The sequence below is a fragment of the Rosa chinensis genome, chromosome 7, assembly GCF_002994745.2.
Source record: "Rosa chinensis cultivar Old Blush chromosome 7, RchiOBHm-V2, whole genome shotgun sequence".
Classification (NCBI taxonomy): domain Eukaryota; kingdom Viridiplantae; phylum Streptophyta; class Magnoliopsida; order Rosales; family Rosaceae; genus Rosa; species Rosa chinensis.
The window spans coordinates 35,007,755-35,032,114 of NC_037094.1; the positions used below are offsets into that span (position 1 = coordinate 35,007,755).

General features: G+C 39.0%; 2 protein-coding genes and 1 pseudogene across 7 annotated transcripts; 2 read left to right on the plus strand and 1 right to left on the minus strand.

Moving 5' to 3' along the window:
* Nucleotides 1-1,353: 1,353 nt before the first annotated feature.
* Nucleotides 1,354-4,496, plus strand: LOC112180257 (50S ribosomal protein L7/L12). 6 transcript variants are annotated; one of them, XM_024318782.2, is made up of 5 exons: nucleotides 1,354-1,487; nucleotides 2,019-2,221; nucleotides 2,914-3,041; nucleotides 3,364-3,410; nucleotides 3,884-4,496. In XM_024318782.2, the coding sequence occupies exons 3-5, from the start codon at nucleotides 2,952-2,954 to the stop codon at nucleotides 4,350-4,352; spliced, it is 606 nt and encodes a 201-aa protein (XP_024174550.1). In that variant the 5' UTR covers nucleotides 1,354-1,487; nucleotides 2,019-2,221; nucleotides 2,914-2,951; the 3' UTR covers nucleotides 4,353-4,496. The 6 variants fall into 6 exon arrangements, with proteins under 6 accessions (XP_024174550.1, XP_024174546.1, XP_024174549.1 ...); XM_024318778.2 differs by having other exon boundaries at nucleotides 2,019-2,187; XM_024318781.2 differs by having other exon boundaries at nucleotides 2,019-2,182.
* Nucleotides 4,497-8,315: 3,819 nt separating this feature from the next.
* Nucleotides 8,316-8,749, minus strand: LOC112177825 (annotated as a pseudogene).
* A 7,735-nt stretch (nucleotides 8,750-16,484) lies between these two features.
* Nucleotides 16,485-19,392, plus strand: LOC112180252 (protein PIN-LIKES 3). Its single transcript, XM_024318769.2, has 10 exons — nucleotides 16,485-16,869; nucleotides 16,981-17,060; nucleotides 17,151-17,275; nucleotides 17,360-17,481; nucleotides 17,576-17,791; nucleotides 18,068-18,160; nucleotides 18,272-18,372; nucleotides 18,618-18,670; nucleotides 18,757-18,942; nucleotides 19,083-19,392. Exons 1-10 carry the CDS (start codon nucleotides 16,735-16,737, stop codon nucleotides 19,214-19,216), a joined length of 1,245 nt encoding a protein of 414 aa, XP_024174537.1. The 5' UTR covers nucleotides 16,485-16,734; the 3' UTR covers nucleotides 19,217-19,392.
* Nucleotides 19,393-24,360: the final 4,968 nt, after the last annotated feature.

Here is a 24,360-nt window from a genome sequence, read left to right on the forward strand (position 1 = left end):
TGACCAATACTAGGACCTCGGTATGTTGATCAAACAATATTGATTGAGGAAAGAGTGGCAAACAGGTTCTTCGCCTTGATCCAAAACCACACAATATTAGGCATAGTTTGGCATTGCTTTCTGAGGTGCTTTGGGGACCAAACACTCTTTTGGGTCTAATTTAGCTGTGGGTGAATTCCTCCTATGGTACCTGAGATATTGCTACTTAGATAGTTTGATACCTGATGTATTAAAGGGGACAGTTTGGTACTTGAAGTTAGACTCCGTTTGATACTTTGGTACTTCTGTTAATTTTTCTGTTAAATGTAAGGATAAAATTGACATTTAGGATATATGTATAAAAACATAATAAAAAAACATGAGTTTGTGGGTCAATTTTCTTCAAAATTTTATAGGTATGAATTAATGCTTAATTATGGGTTATGTTGAAGGTGAAATATTTGAATTTTATGTTTAAGAAATATAGTAATCATATAGTGAACACCCATGAGTACTCCATTGAAACTAGTCTCGTACAATTAAATTTTTTTAAACATAAAATTCAATTATGTCAACTTTAACATAACCCAAAAGCATTAATTCATTTTCATTTTCTCCTAAATGACCCAAAAAATGATGAAGACCTAAAATAATACCAAATAATATCATCGCATTGTGTTTATGAGGAGGAGGAAAAATCCGAGTTTTGGAGGAAAAATCAGTGGATTCATAGAGAATAGTACAAAAAAAATATCTGATTATTATATTTTTTTAACATAAAATTCAAATATTTCACCTTCAACATAACTCATAAACATTAATTCATATCTATAAAATTATGAAAAACATCAATCAACTCACAAACTCATGTTTTTTATTATTTTTTTATACATATATTCTAAATGTCAATTTTATCCTTACATTTAACAGAAAAATTAACAGAAGTACCAAAGTGTCAAACAGAGTCTAACTTCAGGTACCAAACTGTCCCCTTTAATACATTGGGTATCAAACTGTCCAAATAGCAATACCTCAAGTACCATAGGAGGAATTTACCTTTTAGCTGTTTGATAAGATTAATGCTTTTGGTCCACTAACTTTTTCCAGCTGAGAAATTGAGAAACTACACTTCGTAACTTTTAAAAACGATGTCTGTGAAAAGAAGTTCTGAAAACTTGGAGAAATTAATGAATTTTGTTAAACTACACTCAGGTGCTTCTGCTTTGTCATAAATAATAAATGCTTATTTTCACAGACTTACAGACAACACAACCCTTTAGTATTTCTCATTAATAATGGGTTAACCTGACACGACCCATTAGAAACCCGTTAAGTATAAGGGTGTTATTGGAATTTTGTTATGGGTCATTCAAACAAAAACTCTCAGTCCCTCACTAGTCACTACTGGAGGCACCGGCAGCCCACATTTCCAACTTAAATCAGTTTTCATCCTCTTCACCCTTCACCCTTCAACAGTGTCCTTGGATTCAGGTCGACGGAAATCTTTGGTCAGTTTTTTTTATCTCTTATCTGTTATAGTAAAACTTTTTTTTTTTTTTTTGTCGTGGGTGTTCTTTTTCTGTTTCAAATTTCTCGAATTGCTTCCGTCTGTTGCAGAAGAAATTTGAGAAATTTCGGGGTTTTGACTGATGGGTTTAGGTAGAAGATTCATATTTGGGTTAGTTGGTGATTTGATTATGATTTTTTGAACTGGATTTGTGTCTAAAGCTATTAACAAAACCATATGTGGATGGATTCTGTAGAGTACCAGTCTCAGATTATATAGTAGTTAAACTGAGTATTGGACTATGTATGTTGTGGCAGCAATATAAATCGTAAGCATACTGGTCCAAACTATGAAAAGAACTTGAGTTGGGAATCCATTTGGACTTTGGAAGGTCGAAAAGGTTTAACCGAACCCCAATCATGGCATAGTATGAATAATGTTGTCATATAATGGTTGAACCGTATGATTGGGAATGGCTAATTGTTATGAATTTATGTTCGTGTTGTGAACTAAATTATGGGTTTACTTATAGGATGGAGAATATTATTTAGGCACTTGAGGTCGTTTGTATTTGGGATCGAGGATAGACTTGGGAGTTCAGGACAGACTTAAGCAAGGACCCGCAAATGAGGCTTGCACTGCTCCATCCAGGCAGATGGCCATTGGCTTGAGGAGTCGATTGCATTACCAATATTAGTAATGTACTTTTATTCTACTAATTTTATTGTCAAGGAGGTATATTAGTATTGTATGTATAATGAGAAGAGTTATTAGGATTGTACTTGCAGTGTGTCTATGTGGACGGAACATGCTTCTTTGTTTTCTTGTTGGTTTGGTGCATTTTTGTTAATACATTTGATCAGAGGTTCTTTTTTTATCAATGATGGTTTGCTACATGTATATCATCTATGCACTATACAATTGTCATCTCGTATAACTCTGTAAACATGTCATATGTCTAGCAACCAGCAACCATTTTTAAAAACATACTGTACAGGCATGGAATCCAACACTCTCACCTAATATTTGTTAGGATTTTCTTTAAACTTCACTAAAAGCCATATAGTCTATTCAAGTTATTATTCAAACAATCCATATAGGAAAACACCCCCCACCCCCGCACCCAAACAAAAACAAAACCATTTCAGGCTAAAACAAAGAAGGATTTACTGATTGGGTTTGAACAGTCCATATATATGGGCAATGGCTAAAGCACCAGTCAACCAAATGAGTTGCTGAGAATGTTAACTCACTTATTCGACAGTTCATTTTGTTTGTTTGGTTGTTTTTTTTTTCTTTCCCAAGTTAATTATGAAACAAATATTGCTTTAAAAGGTTCAATAATTAATATTAGTGAAATAATATAAAATGAAAATGTGGTACTTTCATTTTCACTTTGTATATGATGATCATTTTGAATTTGACAGGGTGCAAGTTTGGCTCTCCAATTGTTTGTTGATTTCCGATGTCATCTCTACGACGCTTCTCAAGCCATGCTTGTGTTTCTCAAACCATTACTACTATCTTAGGGTCCAAAGTACATCTTCAAAGTAAGGTACATCTGCCATCTTTATCTCTGTAAAATTGTTCAGTATAATTTATTATCTTGACCTACTCTTCAATGGGGCTCTTACTTCATATACTCCAACATATCATCTTTTATACTGAACAATTTTGGGTTGCCAATCTTCTCTGTGCATATGTGCTAATAACAATCTTAAAGCATGAGCTGCTTTTTTTTTTTTTTTTTTTAAGTGAAACCACAACTGTCACATCATTTAGTCGTTTTGTACTCTCAAAATTGATTGTGCCTGGTAATTTTCATTTATTTTGTTCAGTTGTTCTTTCTTTAATTCTTTGTTCGACATACATTCCAGGCTGTAATACACTCACCTGCCAGAACTGTGGCTCAACAAATATCAGGGTAAGTTCGGGAGGTGGAAATCAACTTCATGTCCCAAAAGTATGTTCCTTTTCTTTTTGGTTCCTTTTTCTTATTGTTGCTCTTTTGGTGTAGAATTTGAATTTGCTTTTGGTTCACTGGTATTCTGTTTAGTAGCAATAGATGGGTTTTATAAATTTTGCATCCGGTTCTTGTGCAACAGATGTTCTGCTGAATAATGAATATGATTTGTAGAAGCGACTTGCATGTTCTATTGATATCTTGAATACCTATGTATATATGGGAGATAGCCAGATAGGTAATGAATGTCAATATACGTACACCGTTGCTATACTTGAGCCTCTATGTTAAGTTTCGATATGGAAACTGAACTACCTGACTTTCAGGAAATATAATGATTGTCTTGTTGTCCAGCTAGGTAATGAATCTCTGTTGCACAAAACCCCAACCCCTTTACTTTCCACAATGTCCTTAACCACAAATGTTCCCTGCAGGTCCCAATCCAGACCTGCCACGTGCAGTCTTTCTCGCACCCTCTACACAGCCACTGCAGCAACTGAGCCTCGGTCCAAGAATCTTGAGTGCATTGCTGACAACCTCTTGGACCTCACAAAGATTGAGAGGCATGACTACTCCATCCTCTTCAGGTTAAAAATGGGCCTCAACCGATATGGTCCAGCAGTCTCAGGGATAGGCCCGACATCCTCCGAATCTGGGTCTGCCTCCACAGACTCCAAGGTGGTGGAGAAGACCGCGTTTGATATAAAGCTTGAGAAGTTTGACGCAGTGGCAAAGATCAAGATCATAAAGGAGGTTAGGACTTTCACTGATTTGGGACTAAAGGACGCTAAAGACTTGGTGGAAAAGGCTCCAGTTTTGCTGAAGAAGGGTGTCACCAAAGAGGAGGCAGGCCCCATTGTTGACAAGCTCAAGGAGTTGGGTGCTACTGTGGTACTGGAATGAAGGGAATTGTCTTTCATTTGTTTTGCTTCATGTAGAATTGTGATCAATGTGTTCAATTATAAACGGAGAGATTTTAGAGAGCTTGTTGAATTGGGGCTTCTGTGTTTTCTTGTTAAATAGGGAATTGGCTGTTGGATTCTACAATACATGCAGCTAACGATTTAAAGGTTAGCATCCTTTCTAATTGTTTCTGTCACCTAATTGTTTTTAATCACCATCCTTCAATAAAGTGTCTGTAGCCAAGAACTTCTGAGAAAAGCGTATCGGATGAATATGGAGACAGAAAAATATATTTTGTGGTTGTATAGAAAAAAGAAAGTAAAATAACATGAATTACTGGTATATCATGTTTATTTAAATGGACTGAAAATTCATTCTTATCTGCAATACAAATAGCTACACAACCAGAAAGATGCTATACAAATAGCTTTTGCTGCATCTACTAAGCCTACTATGCTACATTGAACATTCTTATCTGCTTGTGTCTTCTGTACAAAATGCTTCCACAAACTTTCGGATAATTAAATGGAATCCCCCTCCCTCTAAGTTTGTTAAATTAAATTGTGATGGTTCTGTTCTCAATAGCAATCAAGCTGCAGCTGGTTTTATTATTAGAAATGATCAAGAGATTCCAGTTATTGCTTCTGCTAAGAAGTTAGGCTTGTCTAATGTGCTATGTGCTGAAAACTTTGCTCTACGAGCTGGTCTGCAAGCTGCTGCTTTGCATGGTCTTTCAAGAATTAAAGGAGACTAAAAAATTCTTATTGATTGCATCAACAACAAAATCCACACACCTTGATGGATCAGTACTTTGGATCATGATATAAAATCCTTAGCCAGTTAGTTTCAGAGTATTGAATTCAATCAAATCTTGGTCATCAGATTGGAGTTGGTAGTTGGAATAATAATTTACCCCCCAATGTCCTCAATCCATTTCTATGTTCTCAATTTAGGTTGTTATAGAGGTTTTGCCTTGTAATTTTATTTCCATCATCGAAAAAATGGAATGTATGAATGAGAATAAACTCATGAAGATTTTATAGTTCAAATACTTGTCCCTATCGTGTGAGACAATTTTGAATGGATGAAAGAATTTAGTTGTTTTGATGTGAAATCCGATTCTTAAAAAAGGGAGATCATATATTGCAATCATTTCCCCTATTCCCCTATAGATTTGAGGCTAGCAAATCTCCATTAAAATTGCCAAATCCAGTAAATGTCCCATTAAATGAAGAGGAGAAAGGTAGATAAAGTAGACGTGTTGAAAATTAGATGTGTTTATATATATATATATATATATATATATATATATATATATATATATATATATATATATATACAGATCCTATCCAGAGCGGAGCTCCGCTTTGAAAATTAACGTGTGAAGTTCGAGTTTTGGGTCACTTTTCGGTCGCATATCCACATCTCAACCGTTCAGTTTTTAGGTACTAGTGTATAGATCATCTCTGCAAATTTTCAGCCAAATTGATGATCGTTAAGGTATCTAACTCGCTTAAACCAATGGACGAACTGAATCTGTCAACCTGAACCATACTAGCTTTAAGGAAGTTATCAATGCCTTAACGATCATCATTTTGGCTGAAAATTTGCAGAGACGATCTATACACTAGTACCTAAAAACTGAACGGTCGAGATGTGGATATGCGACCGAAAAGTGACCCAAAACTCGAACTTCACAAGTTAATTTCAAAGCGGAGCTCCGCTCTGGATAGGATCTATATATATATATATATATATATATATATATATATATATATATATATATACAGATTTTATCTAGAGCAGAACTTCACTTTGAAATTAACGTGTGAAGTTTGAGTTTTTGGTCACTTGTCGGTCGCATATCCACATCTCGACCGTTCAGTTTTTAGGTACTAGTGTATAGATCATCTCTGCAAATTTTTAGCCAAATTGATGATCGTTAAGGTATCTCACTCGCTTAAACCAATGGACGAACTGAATCTGTCAACCTGAACCGTACTAGTTTTAAGACAATTATCAATGCCTTAACGATCATCATTTTGGCTGAAAATTTGCAGAGACGATCTATACACTAGTACCTAAAAACTGAACAGTTGAGATGTGGACGTGCGACTGAAAAGTGACCCAAAACTCGAACTTCACACGTTAAGTTTTAAAGCGGAGCTCCGCTCTGGATAAGATCTGTATATATATATATATATATATATATATACACACACACAGAGTCCTTTTTAGCTAAGGACATCCTTACCTAAGCTTAGGTACGGATTTTCAGTTTTTGGCCACTTTTCGATCAAATATTCACATCATAACCATTCAGTTTTTAGGTTCTAATGTATAGATTAGCTCTGCAAAATTTCAGCCAAATTGATGATCTTTAAGGTATTCAAAACTGCAATTTACAACAATGTACACAAACGGTTCCGGTTCAACAGATTCAGTTCGTTCGTGTAAATTGCAGTTTTGGATGCCTTAACGATCATTAATTTAGCTGAAATTTTGTAGAGATGATCTATACATTAGGACATAAAAACTGAACGGTTAAGATGTAAATATGTGATCGGAAAGTAGCCAAAAACTGGAAATCCGTTCCTTAAGCTTACCTAAGAAAAATCCTATATATATATAGGGAAAATGATCATTTACCCAATTTTAACAACAAAATTGCCCACTTGCTCCACTAACAGTTTTTTAACCCCATTTACCCAAAACACTCTAAGGGATTATTTCCCTACTACCCAATTAATTCTTTTTTTATTCTTTTTATTTATTTTTAGGACTTTTTTGCTCTCTCCTTCTATATATATATATATATATATATATATATATAAAGGCCCGATCTACAGCGGACGTCCGCACTTTCACTAAAGTGCGGATGGCGACGCAGAAGGTTATTCCAGGCAGCAACGGCGGCGAGGAGTTTGCCGGACGGAGGCCGGAGGCTTTCCAGATGCGTCTGGACAGCTATTGAAGTCGAAGCAGGTCGGGGTTGCAGGTTTCTGGGCAGCGACCCGACCTGCAACTGCAACCAAACATGCAGCGCTGCAACCTCGTCGCCGGCGACTCCCCCCAACTGCAGACAGGTCCGTCCGACCCCTGGCCTCAGTCCGGCATGCTCCGCCGCTCCTTCGCGCCCCGAGCGGAACTGCTGCATCGCCGTCCACACTTTAGCGAAAGTGCGGACGTCCGCTCTTGATCCTCTCCGTGATATATATAAATATAAATATATATATATATATATATATATTGAGACTTTTGATCTGTTTAGAATTTCTTCCTCTACATGTCGATTATTTCTTTATACTTAATGATATGTTTAAAAAATAGGATTACATTATGTTTAGTCCTTGTACTATGACCCTTTTTTCGTTTCAGTCCCTGACATTCTCAATTAATCTGAAAAGTCTCTAACATTACAATTTTCGTCTGATCGGTACACTCCGTCAATTCTGGCCATTAACTTGAGATTTGCTGATGTGGCACTCCAAGTCACACCACCTCAGCAGTTTGCATGCCACTTGACCTGTAAATTGTCCAATATATCCCCATGCATTTTTCCCCATTCTTCACCAAAAAATAACTCCAAAGTGATTCAATTTTTCACTCCAAACCCCCAATTGCAGGCTAGTATACCAAAACAGATGCTTGAATGCAACTATGATTTCATCACTTCAAAGCAACTACTGAAGCCAACTGATACAAACACACATATAGTAATAACAAGACAAGACTAAACAAATTAACACACTCTACAAAACAGATGCAAATTAACACACTTTGCAGAAAAGATATAAGACAAAGGCAAAACAAATTTCATATACAATTTTCATCTCATATACAAGGCAAAACAGATGCAATTCGAACCAAGCTTGAATTGTAGAAGCTGAATTGTAGCTGAAAAACCCAAGTTTTATGAAGATTTGGAACAGAATCAGACGAATTAGAGCAATGAAACGCCCCCTATTTTTGAGAAATCAAAGAAATTGGGACCAAAGCTGAACCAAATGTAAAATTGATCAAGAAATTGACCTCCGAATGTAAATTTGATTCGAAAACTGAAATCTTCGGTGGTCGCAAGGACCCCAACCAAAACACCGGAATCTCTATCCTCAACTGCAAGGTCACCTCAGATCTCCTTCCGGTCAAATCCACATTCAAACCACTGTTCTTTCCGATCTTGAACCTCTCCTCAAACCTCTTCTTGGTCTCCTTCAAAGCGGTGACTTTCTTTTCCTTGTTGGTGAGCACGTCGGGGTGACGACCTCGAGATCGACGCCTAGAGTGTAGAGCGTGGCAGAGGATCACAACCCTAAAGGAGGAACACGGCCCTTGCGACCGCCATAGCGACCCTGAAGGAGGATCACGACCTTGTTTGGCTTCAAAAATTTGACCATGGCTACAACGCTCCTCCCTCTCTCTAAGCTCAGAAAGCTCCCTTGGATTCGGTGTGAGGAAGAACATGTTGCAGCAAGAAGAAAATAGAGTAGAATAAAAAAAAAATTAAAAAGTTAAAAGGGGAGGGCTATTCTTGACATTTTACCATCCAATATGCTTACATGGCGCTGAGTTGCCGTTTAAATTCATGCCACGTCAGCCAGTTATCAGAGTAATTGGACAGAGTGGACTAATTGAAAGGAAATTGTGAGATCAGAGACTTTATAGATTAAATTAAAATGTCAGGGACCGAAACTGTTGAAGGATATCGACATAATGTGTGCCTCTACAAACTAGGGTTAGAGTTGTAATAGGAAAGTACCCTAGGTATACTAATTGTATTCCGATTCTGTTACCTTTTGTGTACTTTGTAAACTCCCTATATAAAGGGCTCCTATTATCAATAATAAACACAATTCTATTCTCCTACAACACGTTATCAGCACGAGTTCTAACCCTAGCTTCAGAAAAGAAAAAAAAACCCTATAGCTTTTGAAAAAAAAAACACTTTTGTCTCTGCCGCAGAACACCGGCCTCCCTTGCCTGCGCACCCGCACTGCACAGCAGCCCCGCTGTTTCCTGCCACCCTGCCGCACCTCCCTGCTGCACAACTGCCAGAGCCCAAGCACCTGCAGCCTCCTGCCCCCAGCAGCCCAAGCCGCCAGCAGCCCCGGCCGTGATCTGCAACGCACCAGCCCCCCCTCTGCACCAGCACGTCGAACTGCAGTAGCACCAGCTTCCGATCCCAGCAGCCTCCCCCTACCTGCTCAACAGTTGATCGCTGCAAGGAGAAGAACCAAAAAAAAAAAAAAAAAGAGAAGAACCAGAAGAAAGAAAGAAGGAGAAGACCAGAAGAAAAGGAAAAGAAAAAAGGGGAGAAGAATCTCCCACCCACGTGCCAGCAAAAGAAAGAAAGAAAAAAGAAAGGGGGCCCAGAAGAGAAGAAAAGGAAAAGGGTGGAAGAAGGTGGACGCAAAGTCAAAAACCAGAAGGAAGAAAAGAAGAAAAGAAAAGAAGAAAAGAAGAAAGAAAGGAGAGAGAAGGGCAGCCCACCAACTGCCAATTTCTGACTAGATTCCAGCAATCCTAATTTAGCTACACGCCTGCATCAACACGCGCGTGTCTTCAACCCAAGAACAATCACGTAAGTTTTTATTAAGGTTGCTGCTTTCATGTATTTTAAATTCCTTTTATTTTATGCAAATATTGGAATATATGTTGCCCAATGATTTTGAGTACTTAACAAAGCGGAATTGTGGGGATTCATGCTTAACGAACTAAGAGTGTTCGTATGAACTAAGAGTATTCATAATTAAACGAACTAAGAGTGTTCATAATTAAACGAACTAAGAGTGTTCGTGTGAACTAAGAGCGTTCACAATGCTTGGACTAAGAGCGTCCGTAAGCATCAAATTGTGACCATATTAAAACATCACTGTTGGTCTAATCCAAAAGAGATTCTTGGAAATTGATTTCTTGGTAGCATAGCTCGGAAATCTTATTATTTTAGTTTTCGTGGAAGTTTAACTCCGAAACTAATATATCTTTTCTTCTTATTTTCAGGATGTCGAATGAACCTAGACTCGATTTTCCCATGCTTGACTCAACAGGCTCGGATTACCACAGTTGGGTAACCGATGTTGAGAACCATCTCACTTCAAAGGGAATATTACCCATAATCCAGGCACCTAACCCGGATCTTATGTTCAACCGAACATGTACAAAGCATGCTCAAGCAGTTATCTTGATGCGACGCCATATGGATAAGGCACTCAGATTGGAGTATATGTCGATCAAGGATGCAAGAGAGCTATGGGTAGCGCTAGAAGAGCGCTTTGGCAATGTCCAAGATTCTCTCCTCCCTGACTTGAAGGTTCAATGGAACAATCTGCGCTTTGCTGACTTCAAGTCTGTTGCTGAATATAATTCAAAAGCTCTTCGCATACAGTCCATGTTGAGGTTTTGTGGACAACCTGTCACAGAGCAAGAGCTAATTGAGAAAACTCTCTCCACCTTCCCTATTTCAGCCATTGTGGTATCAAAGCAATACCGTACTGAAGTCAATGCTGGACGGATCACGAGGTTTCATCAGCTTATCAATATTATATCTATAGCTGAGAAACATGATAACATACTCGTGAGGAATTATAATTCAAGGCCCATTGGAACTAAGAGCGTTCATGAGGCGAATTATAATGCACCCAAAGGAGGGCGCAAGGAGCGGTACCCTAAGAATGGGGGACATGAGGGACGTTTGGGCCCATATAACCGCCATAACCAGGAAGGAAACCGCAAGTTTGGTGTGGATACACGTGGTGGTAATCCCACACGTGGGAGAGGGGGTCGTGGTATCCCTAGCCGTAATAGTGGCTTAATGGGTCGTGGTGGTGGCACCAACCCTCCTAGGGAACGCCCGCAACGTGCACAACGTGCACCTCAATTAAAGGGAGGCAACCGCAATGATGAGTGTCATCGATGTGGATCAATTGAGCATTGGTTCAAGCAATGCAAGGCAAGCGAGGAACTAGCTGCAAGCTACAGGGCATATAGAGACCTGAGAGAGCAAGAAGTGTACCTTGCAGAAGAAGAAGAAGATGGTGGAGATGTCAATCTCACCATAGAGGACTTCAAAGCTGAAGATGAAGTGCACATGGATGCAACAGACTTTGATTAGTCCTTTTTATTTTCCAAGAACTTTTGTAATGGCAATTTGCCTTAGTCAATAAATGACAATTGTCTTAAACTCTTTCTTATGTGGCGGACCCAATAAAATGTGATGTCTAGGAAAGTCATTGAGATTATTGGTACTTAAGAGAGCCTCGCTCCACCAACATCTCTCTCTACTTTCCTGGTCATATTTGATTGGAGTTACCAAATGGATAGAGTGACTACAATGTGTCTTACTTTGATTTTATTTTGGATTAGACTTTGGAAACCTTGATGTAATCATTGGCTATTAATAAAGTGTCAATTCTTTTACTTAATGTCTTGGACATACCTTAATTCGAACTTTATTATATAAGAGCCAATGATTTTCATGTGGAAACACATTATGAGAATGGACAGAGTTCCTTTGCATCACCTCTAATGACTACGGACATAAACGAGTATTAGAGAAACTTATGTGTCGCTCTAGTGGGTTGTATGCAACCACTATTTGAGTTATTGAATCCAATTATGTCATGAGAGACGACTTATGGGATTTTGGCACATATAGGCTTTGACATGATGATCCGTGTATTAAAGACTTTACACGGACATCCATTTTCAGAATGAAGAAAAGTAAGAACCAAGAATTGGTTCGAGGAGCTGCACATGTGCCTCATGGTGCCATGATTGTGCAAAGACAGGCCATACATGGCCAGTGCCGCCTACCCCCTGCGGCAAATACATGGCATTGACGCCATAAACTCCTCTCTCTACTTTTCAAGTCTATTGTGACACTATGGCTTCACCAACACCTTTATTGGTTGATTATAAAGCCCATGTTTCGTTCTGTAAAGCCCGTTATTTAGGATTGAGACCATCCTATGCAAAGGAGATTGAGGAAATAATTCCATTCTCACCAGGAATCTAAGGGAATTCTATGGATTTGATCAACCAACTTGCGGACCATATAGATGTTTTATGGTGTTGGTTGATACGCAAACACGCTGGTCACGTGTTGTGCCATTATCCACTCGTAATGCTGCTTATACTACACTCCTAGCACATAACATATGGCTACGGGCTCACTACCTAGAACATCCCATTCAGTCAATTTGACTTGATAATGCTGGAGAGTTTACATCGACAGTTTTCGATGACTATTGCATACCATTGGGTATTGATATCAAGCATCATATTCCCATGTACACACCCAATTGGTCTCGCTTAAAAGCCACCATTAAACGACTACAATGGTAGCCCGGACATTGGTAATGCGCACCAATATTTCCGCTTGGGTTATGCAATAACGCATGCAGCTATGCTAATTCGTCTACGACTCATAGCAGCCACTCAACTTTTATTTGCGTTACAGCTAGTGACTGGGTTCGAGTTTAATATATCGTATTTATGCATATTTGAGTGTGCGGTTCATGTGCCAATTGCGTCGCCACAGCGCAACAACATGAGTCATTGCAACGAATGCATATATATATATATATATATATATATATATATTTGTTGGACATGAGTCTCCAACTATAAGTCCGCCATGTAGAACCCTTGACAGGCGATCTCTATTTCGCTGGATTTGCGAATTGTCACTTTGATGAGACAGTCTTCCCGTCGTTAGGGGGAGATTAGAACGTTAATGTTCAACAGGAACGACAGGAATTGTCGTGGTCTGTCCCCACTATGTCTCATCTTGATCCCCTAAAAGTGACGAGATCACATATACCTGCTGCAAACATGCCTGCAAGGATTGATGTCCCCACAAGAGGACATGGTGCCACCCAGAGAAGATGGGTACTGCACCACTACCATGGATGGTAATATGGTGACGCCACAAAGGTGGCATAATGGCGTCATAGGCCATGGGTTCCGCTAGAGAGAGTAGGAGACCCATAGGTTCGATGGATTCTCGCCCTAAGAAGAGAGCGAGTTTGGCACAACTTGATCCATTGATCATTGATACTCATAATCCGTCTCATGAGAATATTTTGGATTGTGGTTATGTCCAAGAGACATCGTTGGGGGACACCTCAATGTTAGAACCAATTCCTGAAAATATAGAGATCTCTACGAACTACACTAGTGTACATGAGGACGTGGAATTATTGAGACCAATGACTTCGAACCTTACTCCGTTGAAGAAAGCCAACGTAGAGAAAATTGGCCTAAATGGAAAGATGCGATCCAGGTTGAATTGGATTCACTAACGAAGAGGAAGGATTTCGTGCCTGAGATGTCAACACCTCCTAAACATAAAACCTATTGACATTAATAGGTCTTCGTTAGATAGCGTGATGAGAAAAAGAGATGGCAATCTCACCTTATAGCGCAAGGTTTCTCACAATGCCCTGGAATCGACTACGAGAAGACATATTCTCTCGTAATGGATGTCATTGCACTCCACTACCTTGTCAGTTTGGTAGTTTCCAAAAAACTGAACATGCAGCTTACGAATGTGGTCACTACGTATCTCTATGGGGATCTAGATACGGAATATAATGAAGGTTCTTGTGGACTTTATTTACCCAAGTCAAGTGGCTCTAGACCACGGAGCGCATTTGCAACGAGATTGAAATGCTCACTAAAATAACTACTTGATTGGGAAGGGATATGATGAACTATGCCCACGCGTTTCCATGACAAGTTCCGGATTTGCAATTATCGCGGTTTATGTTGATAAACATAATTGGAACCCTTGAGAGTTAAGGGAAACCGCTGAATACCTGAAATCCGAGTTTGAGAGGAAGGACCTTGGGAGAACACGGTTTTGTCCAGATTCAGAACTTGTATACCATGTCAATAGACATTTTTGATAAAGTCAAAGATGCACCATGGTCGTCCGTAGTCTTGGCCCTAAAAGGGATCCGTTTCGTCCCAGGGATGATGACGAAGACGTGTTAATAGCGAAAGTGCTTACTTATGTACAATAGGCGCATTATTGTACTTAGCACAATACAAGACCGGACACCTCAATTATTATGAACTTGTTGGCTAGACATAGCCCCGCGCCAACGCAACGCCATTAGATTGGTATAAAGACAATCTTTCGATATTTGAGAGGTACGATTGATATGGGCTTGTTCTATCCCTACAGAGAAAAGAGACAACGGAAATGTAGGATCGGACTCCACAAGGCAAAATGCCACATTCCGTGCTCCTTCTCCTCTCTATCAAAATGACAACAAGCACTTCTAAATACTGAAGTGAACCAAATCCGATAAGAGGATAATGTAGCGGACTTATTTACTAAGTCGTTACCAAAATCCACCTTCGAGAAACGTGTGAAGAGCATCGGATTGAGAAAGTTATCCGAACTCCCATGATTGTAGCAATCAGGGGGAGATATTGACATCAAGGGGAGGCATGATGTCCACATGTTCGATCTTGAAGAGTGAAGGACGTGTTGTGCTCTTTTTGTCCTTCGACCAGGGTTATTTTTGTCCCACAGGGTTTTTGTTACCTGGCAAGGTTTTTAACGAGGCAACAATTAAAGTGTCATCACCAAGTTTGAGCGGCACAAAGGGGAGTGTTGAAGGATATCGACATAATGTGTGCCTCTACAAACTAGGGTTAGAGTTGTAATAGGAAAGTACCCTAGGTATACTAATTGTATTCCGATTCTGTTACCTTTTGTGTACTCTGTAAACTCCCTATATAAAGGGCTCCTATTATCAATAATAAACACAATTCTATTCTCCTACAACAGAAACGATATTGAAGGCAAAGTACAGGGACTAAACATAATTTAATCCTAAAAAATATAAAGTACTCAGTTAGGTTCTAATACTGCAAATTTTCAGCTAAATTGATCATTGTTAGGATATCGAATGGGCGAACCAAATATGTCTAACCTAAACCGTTCATGTTTAGAAAATTAAATTACAATTATGAATGTCTTAACGATTATCAATTTAATTGAAATTTTGCAGAAATGATCTACAAATTGGAACCTAAAAACTGAACGGTTGAGATGCTGAAATGTGATTGAAAAATAGATACCACAAGAGATCTATTAAAATGACCAAAAATATATATCATTCACTAAGAGCAGATGCACCGAAGGACCAATTGGGTGGCTAATTGAAGAAGAGGGCTAGTCTTGGCCATGCAGCGGGAAAAGATTCCCTAGGCAATTGGTTATGATAATGATAATTTTAATTTTCACCCTAAAAATATTCCGGAAGGTAAAAAAAAAAAATCCTAAAATTATTTTTTTTTCAAAAATTCTATAACTACTTATTTCCTCACCTTAATTATAAATTATTTAATTAAATGAATTATAAGTTTAACATTATTTTGAATTAATGAATTATTCAAATTTAAAGTGTAAATAGTTGATTGGCAGACACATTGACTTTCATTGGTGCATTGGGTAAGCTATTTGGGATGAATAGTGAATTGATAGTACTAATTTAGTTGGCAAATCAACAATTGTCCTTAGTCCATAGATGTATTTGCTCTAAAAGAACCCTCACGTTGCTCTCGTCCATGCAAGTTACCGTAATTTGGAAGTCCCCACTTTTCATTTCTTTAGATCGAGGGAAAAAGAAAACACATGTAATGTTTTTCCTTTGACTGAAGAGGCATCATCAACTGATTGGTACTTTTCTTGTGGGGTAATGTTGGTTATCAATTTAGGGTGAATGATACCAAACAAATGAGTGGTGGAGGTGCTCAAGTCTCAACTCTCTACCGCAAAGTGCAGTCCAGTACGTTTTACTTTCGTTTTCTTTATTTGTTTTACTCATATTAGAATATAGAATTATAAAAGAGATGAACAAACAGAGCAACAACTCTAGACTAATACGTCTCTTTAGAGGATTGTTGATTTCATACGCCCCTCTGAGCTTGGCATTTTGCTTTTAAAAGAAAATGTGGTAGCATGAAAGCTAGGCCAAATTGTATTCAAATATTACTTGATTCCCAGCCATCCATGACCAAAACAAAACAAACACGGGACACAAATAACGTAATTCATTTGTAATCGAAAAAACAACTAGAAATTATGTTATCCATCTCCATCACTCATATTAATTGTAAGATTAATTGTATGAAGACAGGCCTACTAAATTCTCTTTCTTGCTTAAACTTTCTCCCACTTGCTCCTTACCTTGATATTCTATGATTCAGAAGCAGTTCCAAGAAGGTTCTTCTTCACCATATCTTTCTGTAGTCCTCAAATTTCTGAAAAGTTTATATATTTATACGCAAAGGAGAGGAGCGAGGTAGGTAGTTGAAGCCCATTTTGATTTATGAGTGAGGGGTGAAGAGCTTGTAAGTTTCAGCAATGGCGCTTTTGCAGCTCTTCATCACCGCATCGATTCCGGTCTTGAAAGTGCTCTTGATCACTGCACTTGGCTCCTATCTTGCACTTGGGCGCGTGAATATTCTGGGGGAAGAAACCAGGAAGAACTTGAACACTGTAAACTTTTTTTCCTGTTCCATAAAAAAGACTTACACGTTTGGTAGTGCGATTATGTAGATTTACCCTGGTTAATTTTAGACATAATACAATTGTTGTGTTTGTGAACAGGTTGTATTTTATGTATTCAGTCCAGCTCTGGTGGGAACTAACCTTGCTCAGACTATTACATATGACAGTGTGATTAAACTGTGAGTTCAAATCCTTTGTTTAGTTAATATCAAAATTTACAATGATTAGTGTATTAAGTATGGTGCATATGACTGTGTGTATTCATATAGGTGGTTTATGCCATTGAACATCTTGATCACCTTCATTGTTGGTTCTGTACTTGGATGGATACTCATCCAATTAGCAAGACCACCTCCACATCTCCGAGGCCTCATTTTGGGTTGCTGTGCGGCTGGTAATTCTGAATTTGTTTTCAGATTTTGGAACATTAATTCGTACCAATGATTTCTGAAGTTATTACCTGATTTGCTATGAATAGGAAATTTGGGGAACTTGCTCCTCATTATAGTCCCAGCAGTCTGTAAAGAGAAGGGAAGCCCATTTGGAGCTCCTGATGTCTGTCACACTTATGGAATGGCTTATGCATCACTTTCAATGGCAGTAAGTAGTACACTTCTTCTTTGTCATCTTCCTCGTTCTCAATAGTATTATGTATTGATGTTTCTTTATCTGGTTTGTGTCTTTTGTTCTTCAGACAGGAGCCATTTGTATTTGGTCCTATGTGTATAACATTGTGAGGATATTCTCAAAGAGGAGTACCCAAGACTCCCCCCAGTCTTTGGAGGAACCCTCCGAATCAAACCAAGTAAGTTGCACTGAGCCTCTGCTTTCTTCCAAGGAATATGGGATAGTGGAGGACAATGCCGATCAGTATGCACTGCCCTGCACTATATCTCAACAAGACTCTAAGGTACTAAACTTGATTATTAAGTTGCATGACTTATTGCTCTGATTGTGTAAATGTACTTCAAACCATTTCAGATCTGTTCAATAATGAACAAATTGTTAACTTGCCAAACAGTCTTGCATGTTATGTTATGAGACTATCAATCTAAACTACTAATCGATCAGCTGATAAAATTTGGATGTAGAGTTCATATTGATAGTTTGATAACTTAATGTGCTTTTGGCAATGTATATTTACCTTATTTCTAACTAAGCATATTATCGTCGTTTATCGTGGCAGATAGAACCTCCGAGTAAATCAAAGAACTGTCTAGTGAGAATGTTTCAAAAGCTTAATCTGAAAACGATATTTGCCCCTTCAACTATTGGAGCGGTATGAACTTTCAGTACTGCCTTTTGCTGCGTTTCAAATACGTTTTTGATGCTCAATGAGCACTAATTTGGGTGACAAATTGACTCACTTATGCTTTTTTATCTGGTAAAGATTGTTGGGTTTGCAATCGGAGTCATCCCTCAGATTCGTAAACTGATAATAGGAGATGGTGCTCCTCTACGGGTGATCCAAGACACTACTAACTTGTTGGGGTATATAGCTTGTACAGAAACTGTACCAACTCTATGATTTATTTCTGAAATTTGAACTTAATTATGGGCATCTTAAATAGCTCCCAACTTCTATTACATGAATCCATCTTCTATTGTCGTGCATTCAAATGAGATTACTTCTCATTTTAGCACGACTTTACTGAAGTCCATTCACATAAATAAGAATCTACAACAATTGTTTGTATTACTACTTTGTTCTGTAACTTCTCTGTTTATGATTGCAGAGATGGAGCTATCCCCGCTCTCACTTTGATAATTGGAGGAAACCTCCTTAAAGGTATACAATGCCAAATACTAAGTCTACAATTCCTAGATTCATGCGTAAGGTTATTGAGTTCAGCTTTGTTTACATTGTTCTTTCAGGTTTGAGAGGGTCAGGGATACAGAAATCTATTGTTGTTGGGATCATATTCGTCCGTTACGTGTTCCTGCCTCTTACAGGCATATTGATCATTAAAGGGGCGCTAAAATTTGGCTTAGTGCACTCTGATCCATTATATCTATTTGTTCTCCTGATTCAGTATACACTCCCACCTGCAATGAACATAGGTAATAATTCACTTGCAAGATTTCTCCAATTTTAGCAGCTTTTTGTTGCTATGTGCAACTGCAACAGCTATCCCAGGTGTCACTCAAACACACTTTGCTAAATCGTCTCCTAACAACACTTATCCTTTTGTAAATGGCAGGAACGATCACCCAATTGTTCGGAGCGGGAGAGAACGAATGTTCAGTAATACTGCTGTGGACTTACGCATTTGCATCAGTATCACTTACTTTATGGTCTGCCTTCTTCATGTGGTTTGTGGCCAGGCAAGTGTGAAACAGCTACAATGCATCTCATTCAAGCAAAATCTAAATCATTCATCTCAGTTCTGATAGAGATTCGTTACAAAAAGACAATATTTTCCAAATTTGTAAGCAACACAGGGACAACTATAAGTGTTGTAATTAGGTTCTGAATCAAATGCAAAGTAGCAATACGCTTTTACAGATCAATCCTAAGACAGATTTAACACAACTGCAAATATGCTCGAGCAAAGCAAAGAAAGTTCACTACAGAACATCTGTTAGCCAGCAATTCGAGAATCGATCCAAATTCCACACGTAGTGATTCTGTCATATGCTTCATCTTTCTTTTGTTCAAATCATCAAACCAAGGGTCATATTGCAACATTTCCTGTACATGTAATCAATTCGAGCAAGTATTATTTACAGTGCAGAGTAACAAGAAACAATACTAAGTAAGAACAACTGAGTAGATCGACATGGCGAAATTTAAGAAATTTCGGGGTTTTGACTGATGGGTTTAGACTTTAGACTACATATTCAAAGTTGGGTTAGTTGGTGATTAGATTATTATGATCGTTTGGACTGGATTTGTGTCTAAAGCTATTAAACAAAACCATATGGAGATGGATTCTGTAGGGTATCATAGCCTCACATTTTAAAGTAGTTAAACTGAGTTCAGAACTATGTATGTTGTGGGGCAGCAACATAAATCGTAAGGGTACCGGTCCAAACTATGAAAAGAACTTTTGAGTTTCGAATCCATTTGGACTCTGGAAGGTCAAAAAGGTTGAACCGAACCCCATTCATGACATAGTATGAAAAATGTTGGCATATATCGAAATGGACAAAAGATGGTTGAACCGTATGATTGGGAACTAAAAATTGAGAACCTGTCTGTACCTAATGAGTAATCATGATTTGTACTGTTGAGGGTTTACTGATAGGATTGAGAGTATCATTTTTGGCACTCCAGCTCGTTTGTATTTGGGATCAAGGATAGAATTGGGAGTCACGGACAGACAAGGAAGGACCCGCAAATGAGGCTTGCACTGTAACTTGTATCCTATTGTCAGATCGTATAAATGTTCATGTGTAACACGTCATCTCGTTTGTATTTGATCAATGATGGTTTGCTACATGTGTATCTTCTATGCACTATCCTATTGTCAACTCGAATAAATGCGTAATCATATGTCCAGCAACCAGCAACCATTTAAAAAAAGGTACTGTACAGACATGGGAATCCAACACGAGACCCAAGATTTCTTAGGATTGTTTTGAAACTCCACTAAAAGCCATATAGTCTATTCAAGTTTATTATTTAAAAAAATCCATATAGGATACCCACCCTTCCCCTAAGCATCCAAACCAAAATAAAAAATAAAATAAAAAAGACATTTTTTATCCTGTTTCGATTTGTGGCTGAAGGTTTTCTAAATATATGTGGCACAGGATTCTCCTATCAGGGTTTCGTTACTACAAACAAACAAGGATTTACTCATTGGGTTTGGACAGTTCATATATATATATATATATATATATATATGGGCAATGGCTCAAGCACCATTTGCCTCATCCTTTTACTTTTCTTACCATCGTTCATCATTGAGTTTTTCTATTAGAATATCCAAATATACTCACTTGACCTCCTATACTTTTTACACATCGTATTAAATTTTTAAATACTAAATTTACTCACTAAACCTCACTAAAGTTTCTTAAATAACCTCACTCATATAATTTACAAACAAACTATTATCTTTAAAACAAAAAAACTTAGTCATTTCAATAATTTAATTACTCTATAAATCTTAATTACATATCCATTTCTTAATCAGACAACATAAATATCTATTTCAATAAAAAAAACAAATACAAGGTATTGAGTTTCAAAAATCAATTTCTAATCAACAAGAAAATAACATGAACTATTATGTGTTTTTTTTTTTTTTTTTTTAAAAATTTCCCTGTTTTAGCTGTTGCAAAAAAATGAAGATTAATCGAATGTTTATTTTATTTTCTCTTTTTCTATACCTCATGGTTAATTATTTAAATATTTGTTTAGTTTTTTTTAATTGCTAGCTCATTTTCGTTTTGTTCGCAAATACAATGGATAGACTTAGGGGCGTGTATTCATTTAAGAGTCCACAAGATTTTTTTGTATTTTGAAAGTCTATGGATATTCAATTGAGATTTTAAACAATCGTTTAAAATCTTGATGTATTCAATTAAGATTTAGAATTATTCATTCAAATATGCAGATACTCAAAAACAATCCAACCATTTCTCAGGAGATTTTGATGGATTCTTTCTCACTCGAAAAATGAAGAACCTCTTCATACGAACATCCTTTCTTTAGAACGAAGAGAAGTAAAGATAAAAAATTGATTAAAGGAGAGAAAGTCACCCGCTGCCACTCCTTGGGGCGCCGCCGCGGTGTACCACCGGCCGGCTAACACTGGCGCCGCCTACCCTCTGCGGTCCAAGCATGGCTTTGACGCCAAAGGTTGCTTCCTTGCCTCCTCTCTCTACTTCTCCAGTCAATTGTGATATTGTGGCTCAACCAAAATCTTCATTGGTTGATTATAAAGCCCATCTTTCGTTCTATAAAGCCTACTCTTTCAGATCGAGACCATCCTATGCAAAGGACACTAAGGGAAATAATTCCATTCATACAAAGAATCCAAGGGGATTTTGTGGACCGATTCAACCAACTTGCAGACTGTTTAGATGTTTTATGGTGTTGGTTGATGTGCAGACACGTTGATCACATGTCGCGCTATCGTCCACTCATGTGCTGCTTATGATAAACTCCTGGCCAGATCATATGGCTACGAGCTTACTACCCGAATCATCCCATTCAGTCAATTTGGCTTGATAATGCTGGAGAGTTTACAGCGAAGATTTTCGATGATTATTACATATCATTGGGGATTGATGTTAGGCAACATATTCCCATGTAAACACCCAAATGGTCTCGAGGAAAAGCCACCATAAAATGACTATGATGGTGGCTCGGACATTGGTAATGCGTACCAATATTTCCGCTTGGGGTATACAATATCGTATGCAGCTTTGCTAATTCATCTACAACCCACCGCCATTCACCTTTCTTTGCGTTACAGCTAGTGACTGGGTGCAAATCTGCTATCTCGTACTTAAGCATATTTGAGTACGCGGTTTATGGGCCAATAACACTACCACAGCGCATCAAAATGGGTCACTAACAACAAATGCATACATATTTATGTTGTATATAAATCTCCAACTACAAGCCCGCTATGTAGAACCCTTAACAGACGATCTCTTTACTGCTAGATTTGCGGATTATCACTTTGATGATACAGTCTTCTCGTCATTAGGGGGAGATTAGAACGTCAACATTCAACAGAAACGAAAAGAATTGTCGTGGTCTGTCCCAACTATGTCTCATCTCGATCCCAAAAAGTGACGAGATCACATATACCTGCTACAAACATGCCTGCAAGGATAGATGTCCCCTCAAGAGGACATGGCGCCACCTAAAGGAGCTCGGCACGGCGCCGCTGCCATGGATGGTGGCATGGTGACGCCACAAAGTGGCATAATGGCATCATAGGCCGTGGGTTCCGCTAAAGAGCATAGGAGACCCATAGGTTCGATGGATTCTCGCCCTAGGAAGAGAGCGAGTTTGGCACAACATGATCCATTGATCATTGTACATACCTCCAACAATATGGAGTATTTACTACATCATCAAACATAAGTAACACCCTCTTTGAGACACCCACGAGCCATGGTGAGGCCCAACCGAGACATGCATCTTGTAGCCCTATGTTCAAGCTACGCTACAGTATCCAGAAGTCGCAAATCCGTCGCCGGGAAGCCACCTTCCCGGCCTTGCCAACATGCCCTCACAAATGGGCTCTCTAGACTAGAATAGTTATGGTTGCTTGTCCCACATCGAAAACAATGTAAAGGAGAAGCATTCCTTCACCTATAAAAGGAATGCCTCCTCCCACTTAAACACCATTCATTCCATCCAATCCCATTACATCTCTTGTAATCTTGTTAGGCCGCAAGGCTCGACACACTAGTATAAGCTTTCAAGTGGACATAGTCCCCCGCTAAGGCGGGAGGTGAACCACTATACATCTTGTGTCAATATCTCTATCTCTCTCTTTACGTTAATTAGATCCCCAACGGATCCAACCGTTAACATTGGCGCCGTCTGTGGGAAGCCAACACAAAGGCTTCGTCACTTACCATTGAGTTAAGTCATCTTAACTAGGCTCAAAATAATTTCTTTCTTTGAGTTATATAATTGAAATTCTTAGCGGTAACTTGTGCCATCGGGGCCGGTCAACGTTTGGTCAATGCCGAACAAGGCTCGGTCAACGCCGACAAGCTTGGTCAACATTGATGAAGGCTCAGTCAACGCCCATGGTCAGAAAAGTCAACGCTGGCAACAACAAAAAATAAAAAAATAAAAATTTTTTTGCCACTCACTACTCTTGGCACCCACAAGTTTCCTTTGGGCACCCTGCTATCTTCTTTCAATCGATCATCAGCACCAACGTCAAAGCTTTGTCCGCTGGGCACCACCGCCGGCTACGATCATCCGCCAGCAGCGCTCCTCCGCCCAACTGTAGCCAGCGATCGCAGCTCCTCCACTACCGTTGGCCCAAAACTCCACCACCGCTGGCCAAAGCTCCAGAGCCGCCATCCGCCACGCATGGCACCGCCGAGCTTCCTCCGCTCAGCGATCAACTCCATCAGCGGCAATTTCTTCCGCTGAGTTCCAAATCTCCGCCACACTTTGAGCATCCGCCGAACTCTTCAGCCACCGCCGGACTCTTCGGTCTCCGCCAGACTCTTCACTCTCCGCCGGACTCTTGAGCACCAGCGGCAAAACCTCCGCCCACCAAGACAATCTCCACTTGGCAACCTCCGACCAAGCTCCTCCGCCGAGCTTCTCCTTTGAGTTTCACCGCCAGGCCTGGCAGCTCTGCCAAGTCCGACAACAGCTTCCGCCAGGAAATCCTCTGCTAAGCACATCCAGCGGCATATTCTTCCACTCCGCCAATATCCGTCAATGGACCTCCTCCGCTGCACTCAAATCCCCGCCGAGCTCCAAGCTTCGCTCCGCCGGACAACCCGCTAGCCTTCACCGGTAGGAGACACCGCTGGACAATA

Excerpts from the sequence above, each read along its gene's own strand:
- LOC112180257 (XM_024318782.2), top strand. The coding sequence starts at position 2,952 with ATGTCATCTCTACGACGCTTCTCAAGCCATGCTTGTGTTTCTCAAACC. Across the intron at positions 3,042-3,363 it reads AAGTACATCTTCAAAGTAAG|GCTGTAATACACTCACCTGC; the intron begins GTACATCTGCCA and ends CATACATTCCAG. Across the intron at positions 3,411-3,883 it reads GTGGCTCAACAAATATCAGG|GTCCCAATCCAGACCTGCCA; the intron begins GTAAGTTCGGGA and ends TGTTCCCTGCAG.
- LOC112180252 (XM_024318769.2), top strand. The coding sequence starts at position 16,735 with ATGGCGCTTTTGCAGCTCTTCATCACCGCATCGATTCCGGTCTTGAAA. Across the intron at positions 17,482-17,575 it reads ATGCATCACTTTCAATGGCA|ACAGGAGCCATTTGTATTTG; the intron begins GTAAGTAGTACA and ends TTTGTTCTTCAG. Across the intron at positions 18,161-18,271 it reads CCCCTTCAACTATTGGAGCG|ATTGTTGGGTTTGCAATCGG; the intron begins GTATGAACTTTC and ends TATCTGGTAAAG.